The 25,840-nt window shown below is 33.1% G+C and overlaps 1 protein-coding gene across 1 annotated transcript; it reads left to right on the top strand.

The window, feature by feature from the left end:
- The first annotated feature begins 3,712 nt into the window (after nucleotides 1-3,712).
- On the top strand, nucleotides 3,713-5,699 carry LOC149414571 (uncharacterized). Its single transcript, XM_089644237.1, has 3 exons — nucleotides 3,713-3,918; nucleotides 5,213-5,356; nucleotides 5,533-5,699. The coding sequence occupies exons 1-3, from the start codon at nucleotides 3,783-3,785 to the stop codon at nucleotides 5,697-5,699; spliced, it is 447 nt and encodes a 148-aa protein (XP_089500363.1). The 5' UTR covers nucleotides 3,713-3,782.
- Nucleotides 5,700-25,840: the final 20,141 nt, after the last annotated feature.

Here is a 25,840-nt window from a genome sequence, read left to right as displayed (position 1 = left end):
TGTTCCGAGTTCTTTCTGTCTTTTTGACATTGCACTTCCTCTTTTTCCGGTGCATACTGGGTGGCTTACCACGTATCCACTTTCGACCTAAAACACAAATAACATTTTATAAAAATCAATAACTTAAGTACCCTAATTCATAACCTAATTATCATTGTTAAAAATGCTCAAATAATGATTACTTACCCATGTAGAATGAAATAAATTATTTGGGGATGCTTCGGTTAAAAACTGTGGAGTTTAAAAATAACATTATTCGTAAACAAAGTAACAAATTCGTCAATTATATGTCCGCGCGGGCTGACTGCGAATGTCACATATACATACACTAGCAATAATAATAAAAAATGAAGGACGATTGACGTAGGTATGTATGCATGTATTTGTTAGGCAGGCGATCTCTCCGGGGCCCCTGCCCCCCGGCCCGTGCTTCACCTACTCCAGCCAGTCCGACTCAAGAAAGTGCGAATGAGACAATAACAAAAAAGCTAGTTAAATATACGTTGAATTTGTGGCCACCAAATTCGGCTTTTGAAGCAAATAAAACTTTTTTCAGTGAAGATTCAAATTTTATTGTATAGTTCATTATATGCCTGAGACGGGATATGTGAGTTTTTTTCAAAAAATATCTTCCGTTTGGTCACACATAAATTGCCAAAGATGCCTCGTAAAATCATGTAAAATCGTCATCTTCTGGGGCCTATATTCTATAATTTAAGGCAAATATCGAAAATCTGATCCATATGCGTACTTTATATTTACCATGTCTTTTAACTAAAAAAAAAAAAACAGTTTACTCTAGTATTTTAGCCGTAAATCCAAATTAAAATTTTGTATGAAACAGGCACCGCAGCCGTTCCTCTTAATTTTAGCCATTCTCTAGACCAACACCTTCTTTTTTTTCTTTTTAAGACACAGAGCTAATGTCAACGCAAGAAATGCTTTGTCCGCATCCGTCATTTTTAATAACACAAAATATTTCGCTATTCACCCCACTTCAGACCGGATACAATAAACGTCAAAAGACAATTCCCGGCGAAAGCTGTAAATAAATGAACTAATATTTGACAAACTTCATTTGAACGTTTGCGGCCTTGCCAGGCCTTGCTCATCAAACACGTGACGAGCAAACGTTAAATTTGACAAACAAATTTGATCGTTTACAGGCACCTTGATGACAAACAATGGCGTCCGTCAAACTTTGTTTACAGTTTTTTCGAGGAAGTGAAATGGCGGGAAGCATGAGTCGGCCACCTAGCGGCGAGAACACGCATTACATGGTTTGCGAACTCTTTCTTGCACACGAGTCTTATGCCGGCGCCAGACATGTGTTCAAAGAAGTGTTCACATAAGTGTTCACATGTGTGGCACGGGCATTTGATACTGTGTTCACTTATTTGCGCACTTAAGTGCGCTTTGCCGTTCCGTGTCGGTTTCTTTGGCGCACATCAAAGGAATCAAAGTCAAAATGTTTGCATGCCTGCCACACTGCGGGAAGCCCAGTAGCGCTTATTTATTTATTATTCAATTTATCTGGCTCTATGGTACCAAACTAGCTGAAAATTTAGAATCGTTAAGAATAATGGTTAAAATTTAAAAAGTCACAAAATATGCATAAAGTTTCATTTTAGGAAAATTCATCATTTCTATGGGCACTGATTTCAGACTTGAGTTCGAACTTTAAAAGTCAATTTTTCTCTCTATATGGTACCGAACAGGCTGAAAATTCGGAATCGTTATAAGAATCATTGTCCAAATCGAAATCAGTCTCAAAATCTGCATAAGGTAGCATTTCTGGAAAATTTATCATTACTATGGGCACTTTAACAGACTTGGTTTCGAACATTAAAAGCCATTTTTTCTGGCTCTATGGAATCGAACAGGCTGAAATTTCGGAATCGTGATGAGAATCGCTAATCGTTTTGGCTGTTTTTGTTTATTTATTTGCACGTGTAATATATAATTACTAGGACATAAATAATATAAGCAAACTGCGTCGACCAAATCGTCGTCCATGTTATGTGAGGTCTATTTGAAAACTGTGAGCTCAAAGAAGTGATCAAATCTTTGAACACATATCTGGCAGAGACACACATAAGTGACCAAATGTGTGAGCAAAGTCTTCAAATAAGTGTTCACTTATTTGAACACATGTCTGGCGCCGGCATTATGCCGGCGCCAGACATGTCTTCAAATAAGTGAACACTTATTTGAAGACTTTGCTCACACATTTGGTCACTTATGTGTGTCTCTGCCAGATATGTGTTCAAAGATTTGATCACTTCTTTGAGGTCACAGTTTTCAAATAGACCTCACATAACATGGACGACGATTTGGTCGACACAGTTTGCTTATATTATTTATGTGCTAGTAATTATTTATTACACGTGCGTACATTACATTACATTACTACACTAAATTACTCCAGGCGTCATTAATGTTATTTATGTTTTTATTCCCTTTTCGTTTTGGGTCCCATATGTCAGGCTCTCCTTGTAATAATTCAATGAATTCAAACACGCCCTCATTGTTCCACTCCATCGCTAGTTCGCTTGGTTATGGCCTATTGTGTACGCACGCGGCACGACAACTCTCCACGGCGACGCACGCGCTTCTGGGCTTCGCGCAGTGTGGCAGGCATGCAAACATTTTGACTTTGTTCCCTTTGATGTGCGCCAAAGAAACCGACACGGAACGGCAAAGCGCACTTAAGTGCGCAAATAAGTGAACACAGTATCAAATGCCCGTGCCACACATGTGAACACTTATGTGAACACTTCTTTGAACACATGTCTGGCGCCGGCATTATGGTAAAGTAAGCGAGAAAAAAAAGAATCGCTGACGTCACAAACATAGATTTTTACTATGTCTACAGTTTGTGTTGGCGTTTTTAAGCGGAGTTTTACCCCCCTGCAAGACACCAAGGCGCGATATACGGGATGGGAACCTTGGATAGTGACATTTCCATAGACAACGGACTATCGATGTAAATAATTACAAAAGACAGTTCCTACTTTTGATAAAAATGAATTATCAACGGACGTAAACGGAATTTTTCGTATACATTTATCATTTTTTTATAAAACCACAATCGACTGTATTCAGAATTGTTTTGAAAATTTTAACTATAATTTTTAGTAACAGAAGTAATAATTTATTACTCCCACGAACAGATACATTTAAATTGTTCGACTCTTGGAGTAACACGCCTCACACATTTATTATTATTATTTTTTTTTTGATCGGAAGACTCTTTCCGAACTAAATGCAATATAGATAGTGTCTTGTATAGTTACATCCATTTGTATATTAATGCGCGACATCTATTGACTTTTTTGCATGTCGAAGACAAATGTTTTTATTGTGAAAACAACATAACTGACAATTGCATACTTTGGGCAATTTTAATGGCTCGGCTAGATCCTGTTATAATTTTTATAAAAATATCATAAGCATAATACGTTAGTAAAAACAATATATTTATTAATTTAATAAAATAAAATACAAGTTTACTTAAATACTTGTTCGTAATATCTTCAGGATAAACCAAGAATAATCTAGTTTCAAGTGGCTGAAGATTTAAAATGGCAACACTTAAATTTCATCATGAGCTCGAAAATTATTTACTTCTTCTGTGGATAATTTTTTTTTCTGGCTGGCTGTCATTTTTTATTGTTTATGCTATTCAGCTTTACTTCTTTCATCAATTTGTACACAATAAATCCTGTAACCTCCATATAAAGTTAAAGTAAAACAGAATTATCACATCTTTAAGAAAAAGCATGGATTCCACCGCCATCAAGTTAGAACCAGGCACAAGTGCGGAAGAGAGTATTCCGGTGATGCTTACTGAAATTGATATAGACTATCCTTTTATAAAAACAGAATGTCCTGAATCTGTTTCCGACAACAATTCAGGTAATTCTTTGTCTTTGTGGTACATAACTAATAGTGAAACGGGACGAAACCGCGCGACCCCGAATACTTTCTCGCTCACACCTATTACGGCATCCCTATCTGCGAACTATCTACAGACACCGTGGAACTCTTACTGGATATACAAATCATAAACCAACTAATTGGTGGCCGGCACTCCGCTACCTACCGAATAATTTACCACGGACGGTCTCTATAAACTGATGTACGGCCTTGAACGAGCAGATATCCTGAGCCAGTCGTAGGTTCATTACCTGATCCTGATAACGATATGTATCGTCCCTTAAAGCGAGGTTGAAGAGTACCTAGTCGTACATAGTCGGAGATTTCCGCGACCTGTATACCTGTTTATACCTATTATTTACTGTCCGAGAAAAACAGCGAATTTGTTCAGGAGGTTGATAAACCACTACAACCTAATAATGCATGAAAGACTTGAAAGATTTTATTAATATTTGTAATTCAATTAGATTTAATTTGTAATTTTAAATTGGTTCAGTAAGTATATATATTTTGTAACTTTATTGCTATATAATATTGTGATTTTTATATTAGGATATATGTCACCACCGTGCATATAATATCTTTATTTTTAGTGTATGGCCTTCGCTCTGGGATCTTTTTTTGTAAAAAAAAGATGCCAGAGCACCTTCCTGTGCTTTTGAGAAATGCAAAATCATTCTGGAGCAAAAAATAAATACGATGGAGTCTCTTTCATTCGTTCATTCGTTAAAATACACAAATCACTTATAATTTATATAAATTAAATTATTCAAGGCTTTTGGCTACCCGGAATTAGTGTGTATCGAAAAAAAAGCAAAGCAAGATAGGGAACGTAGAAACACGTGTGTGTAGGAATGACAACCATAGTGATACGTAGTAGTACGTTGTATTCTACTACGCTGCTCGCTGTTGGCTTGCGGGGGTGGGCTGTTGATAATACAGCTATTTCATCCGTACGCACACATTCTTTGAATTGCTATCCTCGTCTCGTGCGTTTCGTTTCTAGCTTGATACTAACATCGATAGGTATGCACTGTTGTATTAATATTTCATCTGCACACACGTATTCTCTGAAATGTCATCCTTTCCTTTTTAGTTTATGTAAAGTAGATCGTTCCACATAAGAACCGTTTTTCCAATGACCCGTTCTAAACAAGTAGACATTGACTATGAACGGTTCACAGAGACGTGCACAATGCGAGCGTTACCATATTAATAAAATCACGTGAAAAACCGAAATTGTATTTTATAACTTAGTATTTTCTCTCAACAGGTGAAATGGGTTCAACGGAGCCTTCGAGTCTAGAGGGAGTCACCATCAAAACAAATGAAATTTCATATCCTGAAATTGATATCGAGGTTCCTGGTATTAAAAAGGAATGCTTTGAGCTCCCTCAAAGAATTCACCAAAGAGCGGGTAAGCCAAATTTCTTTAATGTATTTAATTATCACATACCAGTTTTCTTCAAATAAAGGTACAGGTGTAAATAAAAGGTAGCAAATGAATGGACTGGATTGTGTTGTTGAATATATTGATATGAATTGATGAATGCCATTCGTATCGGCATGTACGTAATGTTGTTTTTTTTTTAGATAGATTTAATGTGGGGTCTGTTACCATCAAGCAAGAACCAGGAACACAAGAAAAGTGTGGAGGGAGAATTCCTTTTTCGGAAATTGACAAAGTCCTCCCAGATGCCAAGAAGGAATGTTTAGAAGGCTACGAAGGAATTATCCAAACAGCGGGTAAAATATATTAATTGTTTGCTAAATATCGAGCTTCTTACACTTTAAGCGTTTATATGAATTTACTGTCTTTATGCTTACTTAGCTTTGTACGTAATCTTTTTCAGGATTGAAGGCCAATCCTGGGGAAAAGCGACACCGTTGTCACTACTGTACCTACTCCTGCTCTCATAAATCAACGTTAGAACTACACTTGCGCACCCATACCGGAGAAAAACCTTTTTCATGTTCCGTCTGTACTTATTCATGTACTCGAAAGGGAACTATCAAACTCCACATGCTTACTCATACTGGAGAAAAACCATTTTCATGTTCTTACTGCAGCTATTCATGTTCTAAAAATGGAAATTTAAAACGTCACATTCTTACTCACACCGGAGAAAAACCTTATTCATGTTCCTACTGCAGCTACGCGTGTTCTGAAAAAGCACACTTAAAAGGTCACTTGCTTACCCATACTGGAGAAAAACCTTATGCATGTTCCCATTGCAGCTGTTCGTACTCTCAAAAGAGAAGTTTAAAACTTCACGTGCTTACTCATACTGGCGAAAAACTTTTTTCGTGTTCCGTTTGCAGTTATTCTTGTTCTCGAAAGGAAAATTTAAAACGTCACATGCTTACCCATATTGAAGAAAAACTTTTTAGTTCTTTTTAATTGAACAAAAAATATGCATTCCATCTTATCGACTTTTATTCTGGTAAAACCCTTAAAGCCACGAAAGAAAACGAATATTTAATAATTTGTAAATTGGGTTACATCTTGAACAAGATATAGAAAGATAAAAAGGTAACGGTCCCAGCTGGGAATCGAACTCAGGATATTTTTCTTACCGGGACACCGCCTTTTACTTCTCTAAACACTACTAAGTTCACTCGGCAACGAAAATTACTTACCGCGTTGTACTTTGAAGACTATTCTATAGCAGTCCGCTCCTGGCGCCGAATCGCCAAGGCGCTGATAATACCTAATGCATTACAGTCCTAACACATCGCCCTCGATATTATTTTTCAAAAAAACGGCGCTACACAGAAATACAAACCATCCAAATATTATTGATAACACTAATAACCCATATACGCGTTTATTGGTTTTTGACAAGAACGTCAAAATGTTATTCGCTCGAGGTGACGTTTGGCTCAGAGCCGGTCCTGGATGTTTCACATTAAAATAAAAATGGTTATATTTGTCCAAGACACTATCTAGATTGCATTTAGTTCGGGTAAAATCTTGTGTTCATATATAAATATGATATAAAGATAATGTTGATAATTCTTAGTCGAAGTATGATACAGCTAAATATGACCGAAGGAAATAGAGCCGAATTAGCTCAGTGGTAGAGCAGAGCCCCGGCAAGGTTCAATCAAGTCATAGGTTCAATTCCTCGTTGTGACCTATCTTTTTACCGATTTTTCTTTGTCCAATTTTCTTTTGCGAATCGCTAATATTGTCTTCAAAAATTAAATATTACATTTTTTGGTTTTACTCATCAAGTTATTTAAAAACACTAATAAAACAAATTAATCTTATTGTTTTATTTACAATTAAAATTTATATCCTATTATTTCATACCAAATGTGCGGAGAGCTAATTTTCATCATTATGTTAGCTAGGTACTTGTATTTCAGGAAATTGTTTCAGGGTAAAATCAATATAATAAATTACCTAGAAGAGCAGTAGTCTTATTTGAAAAAATAGCTCTCCTTAAAGCATACTGATTTTTCTTTGAAAGAAAGAGTTCCCGGGAACGAATAAACTGACGATGTTTGAAAATCTTCTTCTATCTCCACAGTAAGCGGAAAAAGGTGAAAAAAGGCTGTTTCGAAATGTTTGATAAAAACTATATATATATGTGTATTATTAAAAATTATGTATTATTATATATTTTTTTAGAGGTGGCTACCAATAGAAATAAATTTCATTGGCCGCAATTGAATGGAGTTTAGACGACAATATAATACGCTAGCGCCTCTAGCGACCAGAGTTGTTGATATTACCAATATTTTACTGTAGCTGCCCTTTAGCATTATTAAGGTATTTGCTGATAGCTAAGCTCCGCCCTCAACTCCCTGTGGTCATGGTAAAGCTGTAAGTAGGTAATGGGCTCTATTGGGGGCTTATGTTAAATGAAGTTTATTACTAAATATGTATACAATATTTGTTCAGGCTCACAACTTCATTCATAATCATTTAAAAATAATTATATATACTTACTATTTGCATGTTAAAAAACTTTTTTAAAATATAAATACCACACAAGAGTCCCAAATGCTCTCGACCGTTGTAAGCAGTGAGACTACGGCATCCCCAATTGGGTAATGTTATGAGGATGAGGGTGGCTGGGATGGGAAGAGGAAGGTGGGAGAGTACCTGGCTATTCAGATCTGGTCACCAAAACGGCTAGAGCCATTTCAAGTAACGTTTCAATACTGAATGGTGTTCTTTCACCAGGGCGATACTGAGAGTATCTTCCGCTCTGGAACGTGCCGCAAGTATACTATATATTATTTGTAAATTAACTAATTTTAAAATATCACAAATTAATTAAATGAAATTTATTTGTGCATGCCAGGATTTGAACTCGCGACTTTCGAATTGCTAGTCGAGAGCCTCACCTTCCAGACGGTTGAGAGAAGCTGGGACTTTTGTGCGATATTTACTTTAAAAATATGGGAAAAAGCCCGGGCAACTCCTAGTAAACTATAAAATTTATTTATTTATTTATTTATTTAAACGCCCATTGGGCTTTTACATACATTGTTATTAGTGTTATTACATTAACTATGTGACATTGAAAAGTTTACGTACATATATAAATAAAATAGTTATTATATCTGTAGTACATAAATGTTTTACAAATAATACAGAATACCATTATGGAGAACAGTTTTTTTTTTCTTTTTTTACTTACTTAGAAAAATAAATGGATTGAAATTAATCAGCATTTATAGGGACTTAAAATCATATTCGAATTGTTATTTAAATTACAATATTAATTTGTAAAGTTAAAACATATATATTAAAGTTAAAAAGTCATAAAAGAAGTCATAAAAGAAAAGAGTGAAAAAAACAGAAGCTAAAAAATGGGTTTTTTACTATGGAGTGGAGAAGTCATACATATCAGCAAAGTGTTTATGTAGATTTCGTTTGAGCACTGCTACGGAATCTCTAAATATATCAACAACATTACCAAATTTATTACCAAAATTTTGTATTCGATTTAACGATATGTGCGCATGATAATTAGATTTGAAATTGTTACAGAAAAAGGTGGAATTTTGTCTCGTATTTTTGGAAGGTACAAATAATTTTATTGTGGCAAGAATTTCAGGGCTGTCGATTCTATAATTAATAATTTTATTTAGTAGAACAAGGTCGGAGATAATTCGCCTATCTGATAGCGTAATCAAATTTAGTTGATGCATGAGTTGGATATAATTTATATTTTGGATTGGAATATTTAGTTTAAAGTTAATAAATCTTAAAAATTTGTGTTGTACCCTTTCAATATTGTTGGAATGTACTTTATAAAACGGGGACCAAATAGGCGAATTATACTCTACTTGACTTCTTACTAAAGATGTGTACAGTGTGTTCAAACATTCTAGTGACTTGAAGTCACATGCGGTTCTACATATAAACCCAAGCATTTTTAGGGCTTTATTTGTGATTTCATTTATATGCGGATTGAATGTTAACTGTTCATCAAATATAACACCCAAGTCCCTGATTTGAGTGACAGCTGTCAATTTTACATTATTGAGCGAATATTCATAAATTGTATGATTTCGTATTTTACAAAAACGAATGACCTGACATTTTTTAATATTAAGAAACAGAGAGTTGATGATGCACCAACGATATAGTTTATTTAAATTAAGTTGCAAAGTATAACAATCGTCTAAACTGCGTATTGTTTTATATATTTTCAAATCATCTGCGAAAAGAAGAACTTCTACATCTTTAAATATGCTAACAATATCATTAATAAATAACAAAAAAAGAATTGGTCCCAGGTGAGACCCCTGAGGGACCCCACTTGTGGCTTCGAAAATGTAAGATTCCACAGATTTTATTTTGACACATAGCTCTCTTTTACTAAGATAACTTTCAATCCAACTTAACAGATTACCCTTGATACCCAACATACTTAATTTTTGTACAAGGATATGTCGCCTAACTTTGTCAAATGCTTTGGAAAAATCAGTATATATTGAATCCACTTGATGCTTCAAGGCAAGAGAATCAGTTATGTAATTTTCGTATATGATCAAGTTACTTAGGGTGGATTTACCTGTGATAAAGCCATGCTGGTTGGGTACAATAATATTATTAATTTGTTTACATATTACATCTAGGACTAACGATTCAAATAGTTTGGGAATAGCGGACAATATACATATTGGTCTGTAGTCTTAAAATAATATTATAAGAGTTATAAAAATAATAATAATGGCAAGGTATTATAAAACCAATCTTTAAGTCGTAGTTGTAAGTCACTAGTAATAAGTTATATATGTAAAAGATAGGATTAGATTAAATGTATAAATGAATTTGTCAAGCGCCTTTGAGGTTGATTTTCTCACGACGAAAACAGCGCTATAGAAATAATCCAATCATCTGACAGTATTATTACGCCAGCGTCTGAAAGGTTTAGACCCTCTGATTGGTCGAATTCAAATTGTATGTTTCTGGTAAATTCCGCATAGGAAAATATCACGCATTTTAGGGTTCCTTGAAAATTTCAATCCCTGCTTTACCGGCCTCTGGAGTAGTTTCCCCTTTGGCCGACGGAGGGCACTTCTAGCGGCATAATAGCGAATAATTTCATTTTAAATAATCCATAACAAATACGTACAATTTCATCTATTCAAACTACCAAACTACCGTTGTAATACGCATTTAAAAATAAAACAAACATTTGATTCAACTTAATGACAATAAACAACAACTCTTTGCATTTAGGATTTTTAAAAATATTGAAATTTAATATTATTTACGTAAATAATAATTTCGCAGCATTCTAACAGCCCAATAAATAGAAATATAGGTTAGGTGAACTGTTGTTAGTATCACTTAAACTGGGCCAAGCCCATCCATGTGCCGCCCGCAGGGCCTAGCAGCGAAAAACCCAGTTATTATTATCACACTTTATTACATAAAAATGAAACACAATTTCAATAATACTTACAAAATAGGTGCTTATAAAGAAATGCAAATTTTATTAATAAGTTTACCTAAGTATTAACATTTAAAATAAGTGAAAGAAAATTAATTTATTTTAAACACTTCAGTTTATGACATTACACAAATTCAAAATAAAAATATCATTAATAAGGAATTTCGTAATTATAAAACTTTAAATCTGATGCTAATTTTAACGAAATCGGCTCTGGGCATCTTCGGTTAGTTACAGATAAGCTTAAAAGTAGATGAACGTTGTACGAACGCTATGCACAAATATATTTAAATGTAAATACTACAAACAGAATTTTGGAAATATATTAAAAGATACTCGCTTGTGAAATGAAATACCATCGTTCGATTTAGATTTTTCATTGATTTTATTGGAATACGAAATCACTGAACCGAAAACCAGTTTTCATTTAAAAGAATAAAATACAGAAGACAAAACGACAAACCTCTCGTGAAGATGAACTGCGAGCGAATGACGTTTGTATAAGTTTTTCTACAACAAATTTCAGACTACCCAAAGCATGGTCAAAAAGCTGCTGACCGTACTTTCCAAATAGACTGTAATTCCATCAGACAATCTGAACTGCGATTGCAAACGGACTACAGCAAATTCGATAAAGTTTCTCATAAATTGTTATCACACAAACTAGAAGTATATGGGAGCAAAGGAAATCTACTAAAATAGCATCAGATCTATTTAACACCTAGAAAATTAACTAGACGTAAAAATATCTAACAAATCAAAGCAAAATTTGAAGCTCATAGCTGAATGACATAGTTACTTAATTTGAAGGAGTCCAATTCGTATTACTATAAAGAAAGGGTACAAACAAATAATTAATAATATGTTAAACAAAATTCTTATTTACTAATTTAACTACCCAGTTAACAGAGAAATATTGTCGGGTCTAACTGGGGAGCTAGCCTATTTACTTATACTTATGAATAATAATAAATCTGTGTGTATGTAGGAATATCTGGTTACAAAAATTTCCAGTAAGAATTATCTAAAATATTACAAATATTGGACATTAAAAGAATAAGTAAATATACACACAAAATAGCAATAGGATAGTTAAAGAATATATCTGAAAATATCGACCAGCTAAATACCAATGGTTTCGGATAAAAATGTACCATTAGTTTGTTTATAAATTTTGAATAGCTTTTCTCACTTTTTATTGCATCCGGTAAATCGTTGAATGGTCCTACGTAATTTGTAAAGGTGTTGTGCAGCTGTCGTGTTAAATCTGGGTACATATATATATTCAACGAAGGTGATGTGTGCTTTTTATGGTGTTTTACATTGTATTCTAGTTTGAAAATTTAGTGGAAATTACATTGGAAAAGTTTGAGTAGTCATCGGTTTGAGTGAAAGTTTAAAAAAATATATAACGTTTATTGTTTGTTTTAATAGGAGTATAAGGTCTGCGGAGAACCAAATTGGATATGTTCAATAGTTTGGTGTAAACGAGTGGACACGAGATTTTATATTTTCGGCAAAAGTTTGGTAAAGTTTTTCTAGGGTTTTTTAGATATCGCTATCATTATTAAAGGGAGATATGTAAATACGAATGTTAGAGGGAGTGCGCAAAATTCACATAAATTTAAAAGATTACAGCATAAATTTTTACGGCACATAAATTATAAATTACAAATTCCAATAATTTATAATACAAATTACAGTGAATTAATGTAATTTACTTAAACTACCCGAATTGTCACAGTGAAGAAATATATGCCATGTTTTATTAAAATGATTAACGGACTATGTAATTAATGAATATGATAACTCTCGCGAACCGAATAAATATAAAACTAAACTCCATGCTCCATTCAATGTAGTTGCTTCTCGCACTAATTTTAGGTATAATTCTTGTTCTCAGAGATTGCATCATGCGGAGAATGAAACTTATTGAGACGACATATTTAACTTTAAGAACATTGCTTGTTTCAAAAAGCAATTATAAAGCATCAATTTATTATTACAATTAATCCTTAACGGTATCAGTTTGTTATTACAATTATAAGATGATTATATCTATTACATACTTGTGTTTTTATAAACAATGGTACCTATGTCATGAAACTAAAATCCCAACGGGCGTTTACAAAACAAATAAAAATAATTTGTCACCAAAATATTTTCGAAAAACAAAATAATATTCAACACGGACATTTATAAACAGAACACAAGTACGTGCAATTAAATAAAACTACTAAAAAAGACAAAACCAATAAGCAAAACAGTTTACAAAGGGATGAAATTCTGCCTGAAACTAAAAAATCTGCACCAATAGGTAGATTTAAGACCTGGAAAATTGGAGGAGCTAAGTTAAGCAAGAGAAAATTTGATGGCATGTAAGTTATAATAAATTAATCATTTTAAACTTTAAAATTTTTAAGATTATTCTTTAGTGTGAGTGCGATTGTGTGTAATTATGTTTGATTTCTGTGAACATCGATAGCTACAGTATTATCATGAGAATGGTTTTCTATGGCATGAGTAAGTTTATGTCTAGTTAAGGATAACTTATGCGAACATGAATAGTCACAGGAAGAGCAAAAGAATAGTTTTTCTTTAGTATGAGTGCGAATGTGTCTAGTTAAGTTTCCTTTCTCTGAACATGAATAATTACAATAAGAACATTTAAATGGTTTTTCTTTAGTGTGAGTTCGAATGTGGGAATTTAAGACTGACTTCTGTGAACATGAATAGTTACAGTAAGTGCATGCGAATGGTTTTTCTTTTGTATGCGTGCGAATGTGTCTAGTTAAGTTTGCTTTCTCTGAACATGAATAGTCACAGTAAGGGCATAAGAAAGGTTTTTCTTTAGTATGACTGCGAATGTGTGTAATTAAGTTTGACTGCTGTAAACATGAATAGTTGCAGTATGTGCAAGAGAATGGCTTTTCTTTAGTATGAGTGCGAATGTGTCTAGTTAAGTTTGCTTTTTCTGAACAAGAATAGTTACAATAAGAGCACGAAAATGGTTTTTCTTTAGTATGAGTTCGAATGTGTGTAATTAAAGTTGATTTAAGTGAAAATGCGTAGCTACAGTAAGAGCATGAAAATGGTTTTTCATTATTATGAGTACGCTCGTGTATAGCCAAGCGTGATTTCCATGGACAGGAATAGTTACAGTAAGAGCATGAGAATGGTTTTTCTTTAGTATGAGTGCGAATGTGTCTAGTTAAGTTTGCCTTTTCTGCACACACATAGTCACAGTAAGAGCATGAAAATGGTTTTTCTTTAGTATGAATGCGAATGTGTGCAATTAAGGTTGATTTATGTGAAGATGAATAGTCACAATAGTTGCATGAGAACACTTTTTCTTCGTCGTGAGTGCGCAAATGAACCATTAAGTTAGGTTTCGAAGCAAGTTTCTTGTTACATTTAAAACAAGGGAAAGACATTTTAGATTCTTTTTGGTCGCAATTTTGTTGATCCGAAATGATGTTTTTTTCTCTCAATTCTGCATCTAGAAAATAAAACAATAGTAAACTAATAAAAATACACAAAAATTATACATGTATATTGTATAATATTATAATGTTTATAGATTACTCTATTCCAATTACACAATTAATACCACCCAAAATAAAATATAAAGCTGTTATGTGTATACACTGCCTTTTATAGTAAACAGATCTGAATACATATGTTGGTATAACATAGAAGGGTTACATACAGAAGGGTTCTGAAAGTCTCTTTGGAATAATACAATTTTAATAGTAAATACCGCGTGTGAAGGTATTTAAATTATTAAAATGTTGATTTACCCGCCGTTTGGTGAATTCTTTCAGAGTTTTCCGAGCTTTTCCTTTTAATGTCCGGGAACTCGATATTAATTTGTGTACGCGATATTTCTCTTTCCTCTTTATCTCTAGTTCCTGGTTCTACTTTGATGGTGACTCCCTCCAGTCTAGAATGCTCCGTTGTACTTGTTCCATCTGATTTTATAAATTTAATTATTAAATGGGATGTTTGCAATACCTTTAGGTTAGCGCTTATTTATTTATTATTATTGAATACTTATCAACTAATGACATTGTATACTCCCGTTTCTAACCTTAACACTGAGCGTATGTGGAGATCGGCCAAACGAGATAAATTAAAAGAAGAAGAGCGCTGTTGCATTAGGTTAAGGGTGGCCAACAGTTGAATTAAAACAAAATTTTAACTTACATCAACAGTTTAATTTGTAGAACTCGATTTTTATTTGAATTTTTCTTTAACATACTCAATATGTTAATTAAGTTGTTTGTATTGACAGACGATTGTCTTAATATTTTTTCATCCTTGTCCTTTCTTAATATCCATAAAGTCCCATTTGCTAAAAACTGAATTTCACCCTAGCTGTCTTTATTATCTACTTGTTTATTCTTAGGAATACTGATTAATAAGTAGTTATGGGTCAAACAGATGATAAAAATTCTGCTTGGAGCTATTTTAACGAAATTATACAACATACAATACTATCGAATACCACATTAATAGAAAAAAAGATATCCCATGAAAATAAGCACATCAAACCTTGGATTACACAAAACATCATCAACTGTATAAGGAAAAGAGATGAAATACATTTAAAGGTTAAAAAAGACCCTTACGATGTATTTAAATTAAGATTCTATAAAAGATACAGAAATATAAGTTAAAATGTTATTCGCTACGCCAAAGAAAACTACTATAAAAGGAAATTAGAAGAATGTAACAATGACTCCAGAAAAATATGGAAGATTATAAAAGAAATCACTAACTCTGAACCCTCCTACAACAAGAAAATGATTGGAGAATTAAACATTGACATGATTCCAACTTCCTTTGCAGAGCATCCTGACAAAATTCTGGAATATATTAATACTTTTTTCACTAACATAGGCTCGAAATTGGCAAATAAATTCACAAAACCAATTACTAATGAAAGGAAAATAATGAAGTCTCAATCCAAGATAGCACACTAAATCTAAACCAAATAACTAGCAACGAACTAAGAAAAGTGATGGCTTCACTAGATAACACTTCTTCAGGAAATAATCTTATCTCAATCAAAACTATACAACATCTCCAAGAGGAGTTGATCCTCCCCCTGACATACCTTATAAATCTCTCTATATCAAAGGGGATATTTCCTTCTTGTCTAAAAAATGCTAGTTTTCCAATTTATAAAAATTGAAGCAAAAATGACATAAATAATTACCGCCCTATAAGCATCCTAACCACTTTCTCAAAAATCCTGGAAAAATTTTGAGCCAAATCGTCCACTTTAATTAATAAAAAAAAATCCCCGACACAATATGGATTTTAGGAAATTTTGAGTACCGTGGACGCCATTGAACATTTTACTAGAATAGCCATGAAAATTTAGACGATGGAAAAAAATGTCTGGCTGTTTTTATAGACCTAAAACAAAGCCTTTGATACAATAGATCATAAAATTATTCTCACAAAACTTAAAAAAAATGGCATATCTGGCACTCCACTAAATTTACTGAAGACGTACTTGACAGGACGAACACAACAATTACAAATAGGCCAGCAAAAAAGCAATCCTCTTCCAATAAACTACGGCGTCTCTCAAGGAAGTGTCTTGGGACCAATCTTATTTCTCATCTACATAAATGAAATTACCAAACTTCCCATCAATGGAAACATAATTAGTTTTGCCGATGATACTGTTATGTTATTCCACGAAAAGGACTGGATGGACACTTATAAAGAGGATGAATATGGACTAACTGCCCTTCAAAATTTGCTTCGGATGAACTCTCTTACGCTCAATATAATTAAAACTAATTATCTAGCCTTTTCAATAAACTCAAGAGGTCAACCGGGTAAAGAATACACTCTAAAATTGCACGAGTGTCAAAACAATAAGTCACATTGCTCTTGCCCTATTATAACAAAGGCAAAAAGTATTAAGTATCTAGGAGTGGAAATAGACGAAAACCTTAGATGGGACATACACATAAATGGAATCACTAAAAAGCTTACGAGACTTTTACATTTCTTCAAAAACCTAAGAAACATACTACCTAGGAAAGATATCAAAAAAGTATTTTATGATTTATGTCATTCCCGTCTTGAGTACGGAATTCTAGTATGGGGATCTGCTACAGCAAATAATATTAACCACTCAGATATTGCCCAGAAGAGCATTATAAAAACCATACTAAAATTACCCATCAGAACCCCCTCAAAAGATATTTTTAAGTGTTCTGACATTCTAAATTTAAAACAAATATATGGCAAGAATATTTTAATACATCATTTTAAAAACAGAAAATCTCCTAATGAAACTCGGATACATGATACAAGAGCCTCAAAAGGGGATATACGAGATGTTCCAAAATTCGAGACAAGTTTTTGCCAAAGAAACCACATATATCTAACTTTACAACATCTTTCCTCCAAGTTTGAAAAAGATAGAAAAGATAAATAAGCTTAAGGAAAAAATCAAAACATGGGTGAAAGAAATTAATGCAGACATACTAGAAAATGTATTAAAAACATCATACAAACTAAATAACAGAAAATCAAAGAAATTATTATTATTATTTTTTTTTTCATGTTCTCCATGAAACGGTTATACACCAATATATCATGGAGAAGATTACAAATTAAAAGGTTTACACAGGCAGTTTTACTATTTTGTCACATGCGTTATCAGATAGTTACTGAATTGTCTGTAGGTGACATTGAAATGACGTCGATGGCTAATGCAGAATCGTTAAGCAGTTGAGTCGCTCTGTTTATTGGCGCGTTCTGATAGGCAGAAGTCCTCGCTTTCGGAGCATATAAGAGTGCATGGGATCTCCCTCGAGTATAATTGTTAGGGACATAAAAGTTAACCTCTTTCGACATAGGCGGATTATGTATTGTACCAGAGATTAACTTAAAAAAGTGTTTGCCTAAAAATATTTTTCTGCGGGCTTCTAATGTATTGAAATCGCTGTATATTGCATTTGTTGTATATTGTTCGCTGTCATAGGAATGTGTTTAAATTTGCTTTCCGTTTTTTTTTTTCTTTTGTATGTTCTCTTTTATAAACGATATCTCTCCACTAGCTTCAAGAAAAATATCAAACTGCCTTGGATGAGAACACTTAAATGTTTTTGATATATATAAATGTGTGTTGTGCCATGTAGGGATGGTCAGGAACTTTTAGATTCATTAGCTTAGATTAAAAGAAGAAAAGTAGAGTTTTGACTTGAGAACCGAAAGAGGGAACCTTCAGGACCTTAAAACGGTTCGGAAAGTGGTGGGCGCGCTCGACTGTACATTTTTATTTAAGAGTACGGAATATTCGAATTCATTTATAAAAGTAAAGTAAAAATAAAGTTTTACCCGCTGTTTGGTGAATTCTTTCAGCGTGCTCCAAGCATTCCCGTGCAATGTCTGGCAGTTCGGAGCCAATTTCGGAGAACGAATATTCAATTTTTTCTCCTCCTTTTATCCCTGGTTCTACTTTGATGGTGATTCCGTCTAGATAAGATTGATCGGTTATTCTTCTTTCACCTGAGAATGGAAAAACTTTGTTAAAAATTGGAAACTAAAACTAAACGGGATGCTTATTATATTATTTGACTCTTGGATACTTGACGGTCGATAAGTATAAACATATCAATATACATATTATTTTGCGATACTATGTATGCCCTCTCAACCGTTCATAGGTAATGTCTACTCTATTAGAACGGGTAGTTTCACCGAATCGTTTTTGCGAAAAACGGCTAGTATTTGGAACGACCTACCGACATCTCCCTTTCCTAATTCACTTAATGCAGGACTCTTCAAGGTACGAATTACAGCAGGACCCCGACGACCACCGAAACGTTCTTCCCAGACCCAACGTTCCCCAACTAAGGAGTGATATGGTTCCGTTGTCTGCACACCATACAGGCAGGCGATTGAATAGTGATAATAAAACTCAGAAGAATAACGTATTATGTTGGATCGATATACAGGTATGGGCATGTCGTGACAACCAAGCAAAAACCTACAGTTTAATTAATATTTTTATGTAAATATACAGACAATAGGAACACGCTTAAAACGCACATTTTATTTTAAATATACTTTCAAGTAGTTAGATGAAAATGAGAAGAAAGGATTCCAGGAATGATTTGAGATTTTCAAGGCCAAAAGTATTATGGTGATTTGCCGTGTTGCGCTACCTCCTTCTGTAGCCAACGTTTCGGACAGCATTACAGTTTCCATCATCAGAACAAATGTGAAGAATGTAAAGAAGGATGTAGCGCAACACGGCATGATACCCCAAAAACAAATCAATATAAGATAGCATTCCAGTTTCTGGAAATGGAAAATAACGCATTTTGATAATTGTTTCGTTAAAAAACCTATTGTCACTTGGCGACAAATGCTATTGATGTCAAAATTTTAAAGTTAGTTTTTTATTCTCTTATTTAATCCAAAATTTCAGCCACTGACCCTAAAAAGGTTCTTAGGTTGTCAGTTTAAGCTTAACTAAAACAAAAACAATTTATAATTAGTATGGCGTGAATAAAATTACGTCAAATTATCAGTTTTTTACCAAATAGCTACTAAAATGCAATATTTTCCATTTCTGGAAGCTAAAATACAAACTTCACATTATAATATGACTGATACACAGAGGTTAATATATATTAAAAGTGTGTATAATCCGTGTCCCTTTCTTCAGTATGCATTAACCATATTTTCGATAGTATGTTGTTATATAGAAAAACGAAATACCTGAATTGTTTTCAGAAATGGATTCTGGATATTCTTTTTTAATAAAGGGGTAGTCTATACCGATTTCCGTAAGTATCACAGGAATACTCTCTTCCGCACTTGTGCCTGGTTCTAACTTAATGGCGGTGGAATCCATAATTTTTCGTAAGGATCTGGTAGTGCTGTTTTACTTTGTAACGTTGATAGAAGTGTTCTAGAGAGAAGGGTCGCTTGTTTTCTTTCAAAGAGTACCAACAAATTGACTACACGAGCAAAAGCCAACGGAGAAGTGACAGCAAGCACGCGGATATCTTTATCCATAGAAATTACAGAATTAAGAAAAAATCGAATTTTGATGAAATCCCAGTGCTGCCATTCGCTAGCGGAAACGCCTACATATTATTTTTGTTAACTGATTTTATTAAGTATTATTCTTGTGGTCATTGTTAAAACTATTGAGAGAATGAAATACATAAGAAGCTTAAATTATTTAATATTATGTTATGTTCAGAGATGTACAAAATGGGTACCCAAATTTATTTATTGTTATTAAGTTTAATTTGTAGAACTCCATTTTATTTTTTATTTTTTATATATTCAATAATATTGTTATTGGGTTTATAAAAACAGTTTATTTTTAAACAAGTTCTGCTGTGTAATTATTATAACGCGTGACAGCTGTTTCGCCCTCTGAAGGCATTATCAAACTGTGGGTAGCCCACTTACAGACGATACATTTATATTATTTCTAGGTAGGTATTTTAATTTCAATTACTGATTTCTTAATTGATTTTTGAGTAAGATATTAGAAATTATTAATGGTTATTACCCCAGCAAAGTTTCCCCAATTCCATTTGAAATGAAAAATGAAAATGGGTCAAAACTTTTCCATCTGAAAATGCAAATTACCTATTTTCAAAATGCATCGAAAATGCAAAATGGTTCTCATTCAAACAATTAATGATGGACATCAATGTAGAACAAACATATTATGATGGTAAATCATTTACATGATGGTAAATCCAAAAACACCACGACAACAGATTATGAAACCACAAAAAATTTGCTCGGGTCTAACGTAAGGTTGCCAACGTAAAAACATAGAAACTGCTATCTAACATTTAATATTATAGCGTCATGGCCCCATGTTCAGTATTTGAATCAGTATTTTTTGTAATGGTATCACTCAATTGCCAGGGCTCCTACCAGAGAGCAACTTGACAAATGTAAATTATTTCTCATAGCGAGGTCGAGGACCGAGTGATATTTGGGGCCTATGAAAAAAAGATGAGTGGAGATAGTAGGAAGAATGTTGCAAAAAAGCATTTAAAATGGAAAATGCATTGAGAAAAGCATTTAAAATGCAAAATGGTTTTTAGAAAAGCATTTAAAATGCAAAATGGAAAATACCTATTTTTCATTTTGCATTTCCATTTGAAATGGATTTATTTGAAATAAAGCACATCTCTGGTTATGTTACATAGTTTGATATATTATGAAGAACTAGTTAGTAATGAAAGTAGTTAGCAAAAAGTGACTTGACGGACCTCACTCCTGTAAAATAATGCCGGACTATTAGTTAATTTTAGGTTAGGCTTGAATGAAATGTCGAGCTTAGCGTGACTTGGAATATAAACCATATTCAAGTCATAAGCCTAGATTTCAACAATATTACACGAATTATCTGTGGTTTTAAAAGAGGAATGTGTTTCTCTTTTCTTTTTCAAACCAAATTACTATCTACCTACGAAAGTTGTATATTTACTTTCTGTAATGTCATCTGGAGATGCGATCTTTTAAAATTTCAACGACTGCAGTTGATTTTCGATACAGTTCCCTACTTCAATCAGTACGCTATTTGCGAATTGTTTATAGTTTTCTTTTTGCTTGAGTCGGTGCATCATATATGAAATTAAGACAAACTATGCCCTGAAAACAAACCGTCTACAAGACTATGTTAAATTCACTAACCATAAATTACTCTCACATTCCTCATCGCTCGATGAATGTAACAGTCCATAATGATAAGATCCGGTAATTTACGTAAATTTTGGTGAGATGTAAATATGCAAATTGTAATGTAAAGTACCATTTATATTTTTTGGAATATGTGATCGATTAGACTGGGATGATCAGCGATCACAAGTTAGTTTATTATAATAATGCTCACAATAATATCGTGGCAAGGGCAAGTCCTACACTCCAGGTAAGTGTACTCGAAGTGATTCTGCTCGTCGCTCAAAGCCTTGTGTCTCCGGTGATCACCGTCGGTTCGTACTGTGAAATCATTCAATGTTTGGCTGTCGCCGCCTTTGTAAACAGATATTATCGTGCATTACGTTCGTCCATTCCGCAATATCTATTATAAATATTATCATTAATATCTTCACTGTCCATTTTAATTTGATACTTATAATAATAATAACATTGGCAATACGCAATACGAACAAAAATGCTTGAACGCTGGACATTTCGCTGTCATTTTTCACTCTGTTTGTAACTAATCTTTTTACTGGGCCAGAGGTTATTCGATCTGTTTGGATCCTCTAGCTTGATAGGAGATTTGCACTGGGAAGAGTGTTAGGGCGGCTTGCACCATAAGTTAAATTTGGTTTAAATATCATTTTAAACACATTCTTTAAACACATTATTTTGATTATTTTTATGCATTTTTATTTTTTATTTGTCTTGCACCATAAAATTTAAATGTTAAATGCGTTTAAAGAACTGTCAAAGTTAAATACCAAAAAGGGGCTGTTTAACCGAGTTAAACGTGTTTAGCCCACTACTCATAAAGCAGTACTGTGAATTTTTTTCGGTTATCCCTTCGATTTCTGATTGTGGTTAAAATCTATCTCATTTTAATTTGTATTCACAATGAAAATTTGGGATTTGCATTCTGACGATGATGAAGAAATTAAAGAGTTTATAAGTAGACCGTTTATTGTCAGAGAAGTAAACACAAGAACAAGTTTATTTGAAAGATGTGTCAAGAAGTTTCAAAAAAGATTTCTTCTCTGTTAAGAAACTACATCAGTATTAGAAATTGAACCAGTTAAAATTCAACACGAATAAAAACAATGCCGTGACTCAGGTATTATGCACATTAAGATTTTATGCAACAGGGAGTCAAATAATTACTTGTGGCGATATGATTGGAGTTGACCTGTCCACAGCTTGTCGTATAGTGCACCGTGTTTTGTATAAAAAAATATATCAAAATGAAGAAGAGAATTGCATCAGAATTTTACAGAATAGCAAAATTTCCTGGAGTATGTGGTGCCATTGATGGCACACGTGTGCGCTCATTATCTCCAGGCGGAGGTATTGCAGAGATTTTTAGGAAAAGAAAAGGGTACTTCTCTATTAATACGCAGTGTTTAACTGCAGCAGATCTACAATTCGTTGATGTTGTGGCGCGGAAAATTTATAAAATACAGTGATTTGAATAGTTTGAGAGAAGTAAAAATTGTTTCTTATATGCAATATAATGCCTCGTTCTGTCTTGTCTGTCCTGCAATAGTTATAATTATTATATTTGGGTGTATTTAACATACAAGTATTTTCAATTTATTTATTTATTCATTTATAATCTCTTACATACAGTTTACATAATAAGTACCTATTCTACAAAAAAAAAAACAATATCAGTATTGGTTAGTAGTAGTGTTTTAAGCATTTTGTTCTAGGAGAACTCTTACTGATGTTTTAGGTATCTAGTGTTATTATGCCTTCATAAGTAAGAAGTATGAGTAGTTGTTTCACATCAAATTAAAAAACAAGCTGTACCCCGCCACGCATTGCTGTGGCTCAATCATTCTGTGCAGATAAGCAATAGCGCATGTTGCTTTAATGTTCAACACATAGCGCTGTCTTAAAAAAAAACATGTTTGTCTAACAGATTGCAATGTTTTTCAAAAATAAATGTTTTACCTGCCATAGGCGACATCTATACAAGATAGGTATACAAATACACGCGTATTCAAATGAAACGTCGCGTCGTGTCAAAATTTCAAAGCAATCGTTTAAGAACTTTCGGAGATTTAATATTTAGAACAAACATAATTTTTTTAATTTATTCATTTATTTATTAAACGCCATAAAAGGCTTTTACAGTAATGTGAAACATTAGATTATAAGTACACAGTTCAGGGCTGTCAGAGACTTGACAATTAAAAATAACATTTTTCATTAAAATAATACATCCGTTAGCCAACACTATAAGACATCTGAAGCAAGCAGTTTATATTGATGCTATACATATACATATGTTACACATAAAGAAAAACATGTCAGTATGATGCAGTACAAACAGACATTTAATATTTCACAAACATATCAGTTACATTCACAACCAAGTATTTGGCGTTTTAAATATTCTTTTCGAGAACAAGAATAACTGCAAACGGAACATGAAATCGGTTTTTCTTCTGTATGGGTAAGCATATGAAGTTTTAAGCTTACCTTACGAGAACAAGAATAGCTGCAGTGGGAACATATACATATATATTTAGATTGATGTGCTTCAAAGAATTAAACAGATATTGTTCAGCAATAAGTATTAGCCTGAAACAGCCATGCAAAGCTACGTCGGTAGCTTAATGGTAAGAGCAGCTTACCGGCAATCAGAAGGCTGCGGGTTCAATTACCGTCGGCGGCATATATTTTACTCGGAAGATTTTTTCAATTAGATACTATGGGTGTTTCAGTCTAATAATTTTTGCTTGGTTATCCTTTGTGCTATGCATAAAACCTCATCTTGTAAACATAAGTTCATCATTAAATGATAAATATTCAGGAAACCAAAATATTTTTTAAAGATCTTCAATTAAAATCAAACAAGACTGATCTGATCTGCTCTACTATATTCTATGCATTATCATTAAGTTATATAGACGAAACATAATCGATTAATATTAATTATACCATGAATTCATTAAATAATATAGACGAAACATAATCAATTTATAATAATTCTACCATGAAGCAGTTATTATGTTAATCAGTATTACGTTAAAATAATTAAAATAGTAATTAATAATAATTAATAATAATTTGTAATAATTCTACCATGAAGCAGTTATTATGTTAATCAGTATTATGTTAAAATAATTAAAATAGTATTATGTTATAGTAAAATATAATTATAAAAGTTGGTTTTCGACATATTAATTATGAAATAATAGGACATAACTTTAATTTGTTGAAAAAACAATGAGATTTAATGCAACATAATTTTTGTTAGGTTGATCAAATCCCGTGTACAAATGATTGTAACATACTTTTTCTTTCAACATGTAATGTAAGCATTATACAAAAAGTAATATAAACCACTTTCGAGCATTATTTATTTAATATACGTTTCATTTTCTTTTTCTTTTAAAAGAAGTTTTTTTTCCTGTATGGGTTAGCATATGACGTTTTAAATATTCTTTTCGAGAACAAGAATAACTGCAAACGGAACATGAAATCGGTTTTTCTTCTGTATGGGTAAGCATATGAAGTTTTAAGCTTACCTTACGAGAACAAGAATAGCTGCAGTGGGAACATGAAAAAGGTTTTTCTTCAGTATGGGTAACCATGTGACGTTTTAAATATTCCATTCGAGAACAAGAATAACGGCACACGGAACATGAAAAGGGTTTTTCTTCGGAATGGGTAAGCATGTGAAGTTTTAAGCTTATCTTACGAGAGCATGTATAGCTGCAAAGGGAACATGAATAAGGTTTTTCGCCAGTATGGATAAGCATGTGACCATTTAAATGTGCTTTTTCCGAACATGAATAGCTGCAGTAGGAACATGAATAAGGTTTTTCCCCAGTGTGGATAAGCGTGTGACGTTTTAAATTTCCCATATTAGAAAATGAGCAGCTGCAGTAAGAACATAAAAAAGGTTTTTCTCCAGTATGAGTAAGCATGTGACTTCTTAAATACGCCTTTCGGGAACAAGAATAATTGCAAACAGAACATGAAAAGGGTTTTTCTCCAGTATGGGTAAGCATATGAACTTTTAAATTTCTCTCATGAGAGAATGAATAGAAGCAGTGGGAACATGAATATGGTTTTTCTCCAGTATGTGTAAGTATGTGACCTTTTAAATGTGCTTTTTCAGAAAATGAATGGTTGCAATAGGAACATGAATATGGTTTTTCTCCAGTGTGGGTAAGCATGTGACGATTTAAATTTCCCCTATGAGAACATGAATAGCTACAGTAAGAACATGAAAAAGGTTTTTCACCAGT

The sequence above is a fragment of the Hesperophylax consimilis genome, chromosome 20 (genome assembly GCF_061612785.1).
Source record: "Hesperophylax consimilis isolate HC1 chromosome 20, BYU_Hcon_1.0, whole genome shotgun sequence".
NCBI lineage: Eukaryota > Metazoa > Arthropoda > Insecta > Trichoptera > Limnephilidae > Hesperophylax > Hesperophylax consimilis.
The sequence above is the reverse complement of the archived record's forward strand: the minus strand, read 5'-3'. Positions and strand labels throughout refer to the sequence as shown.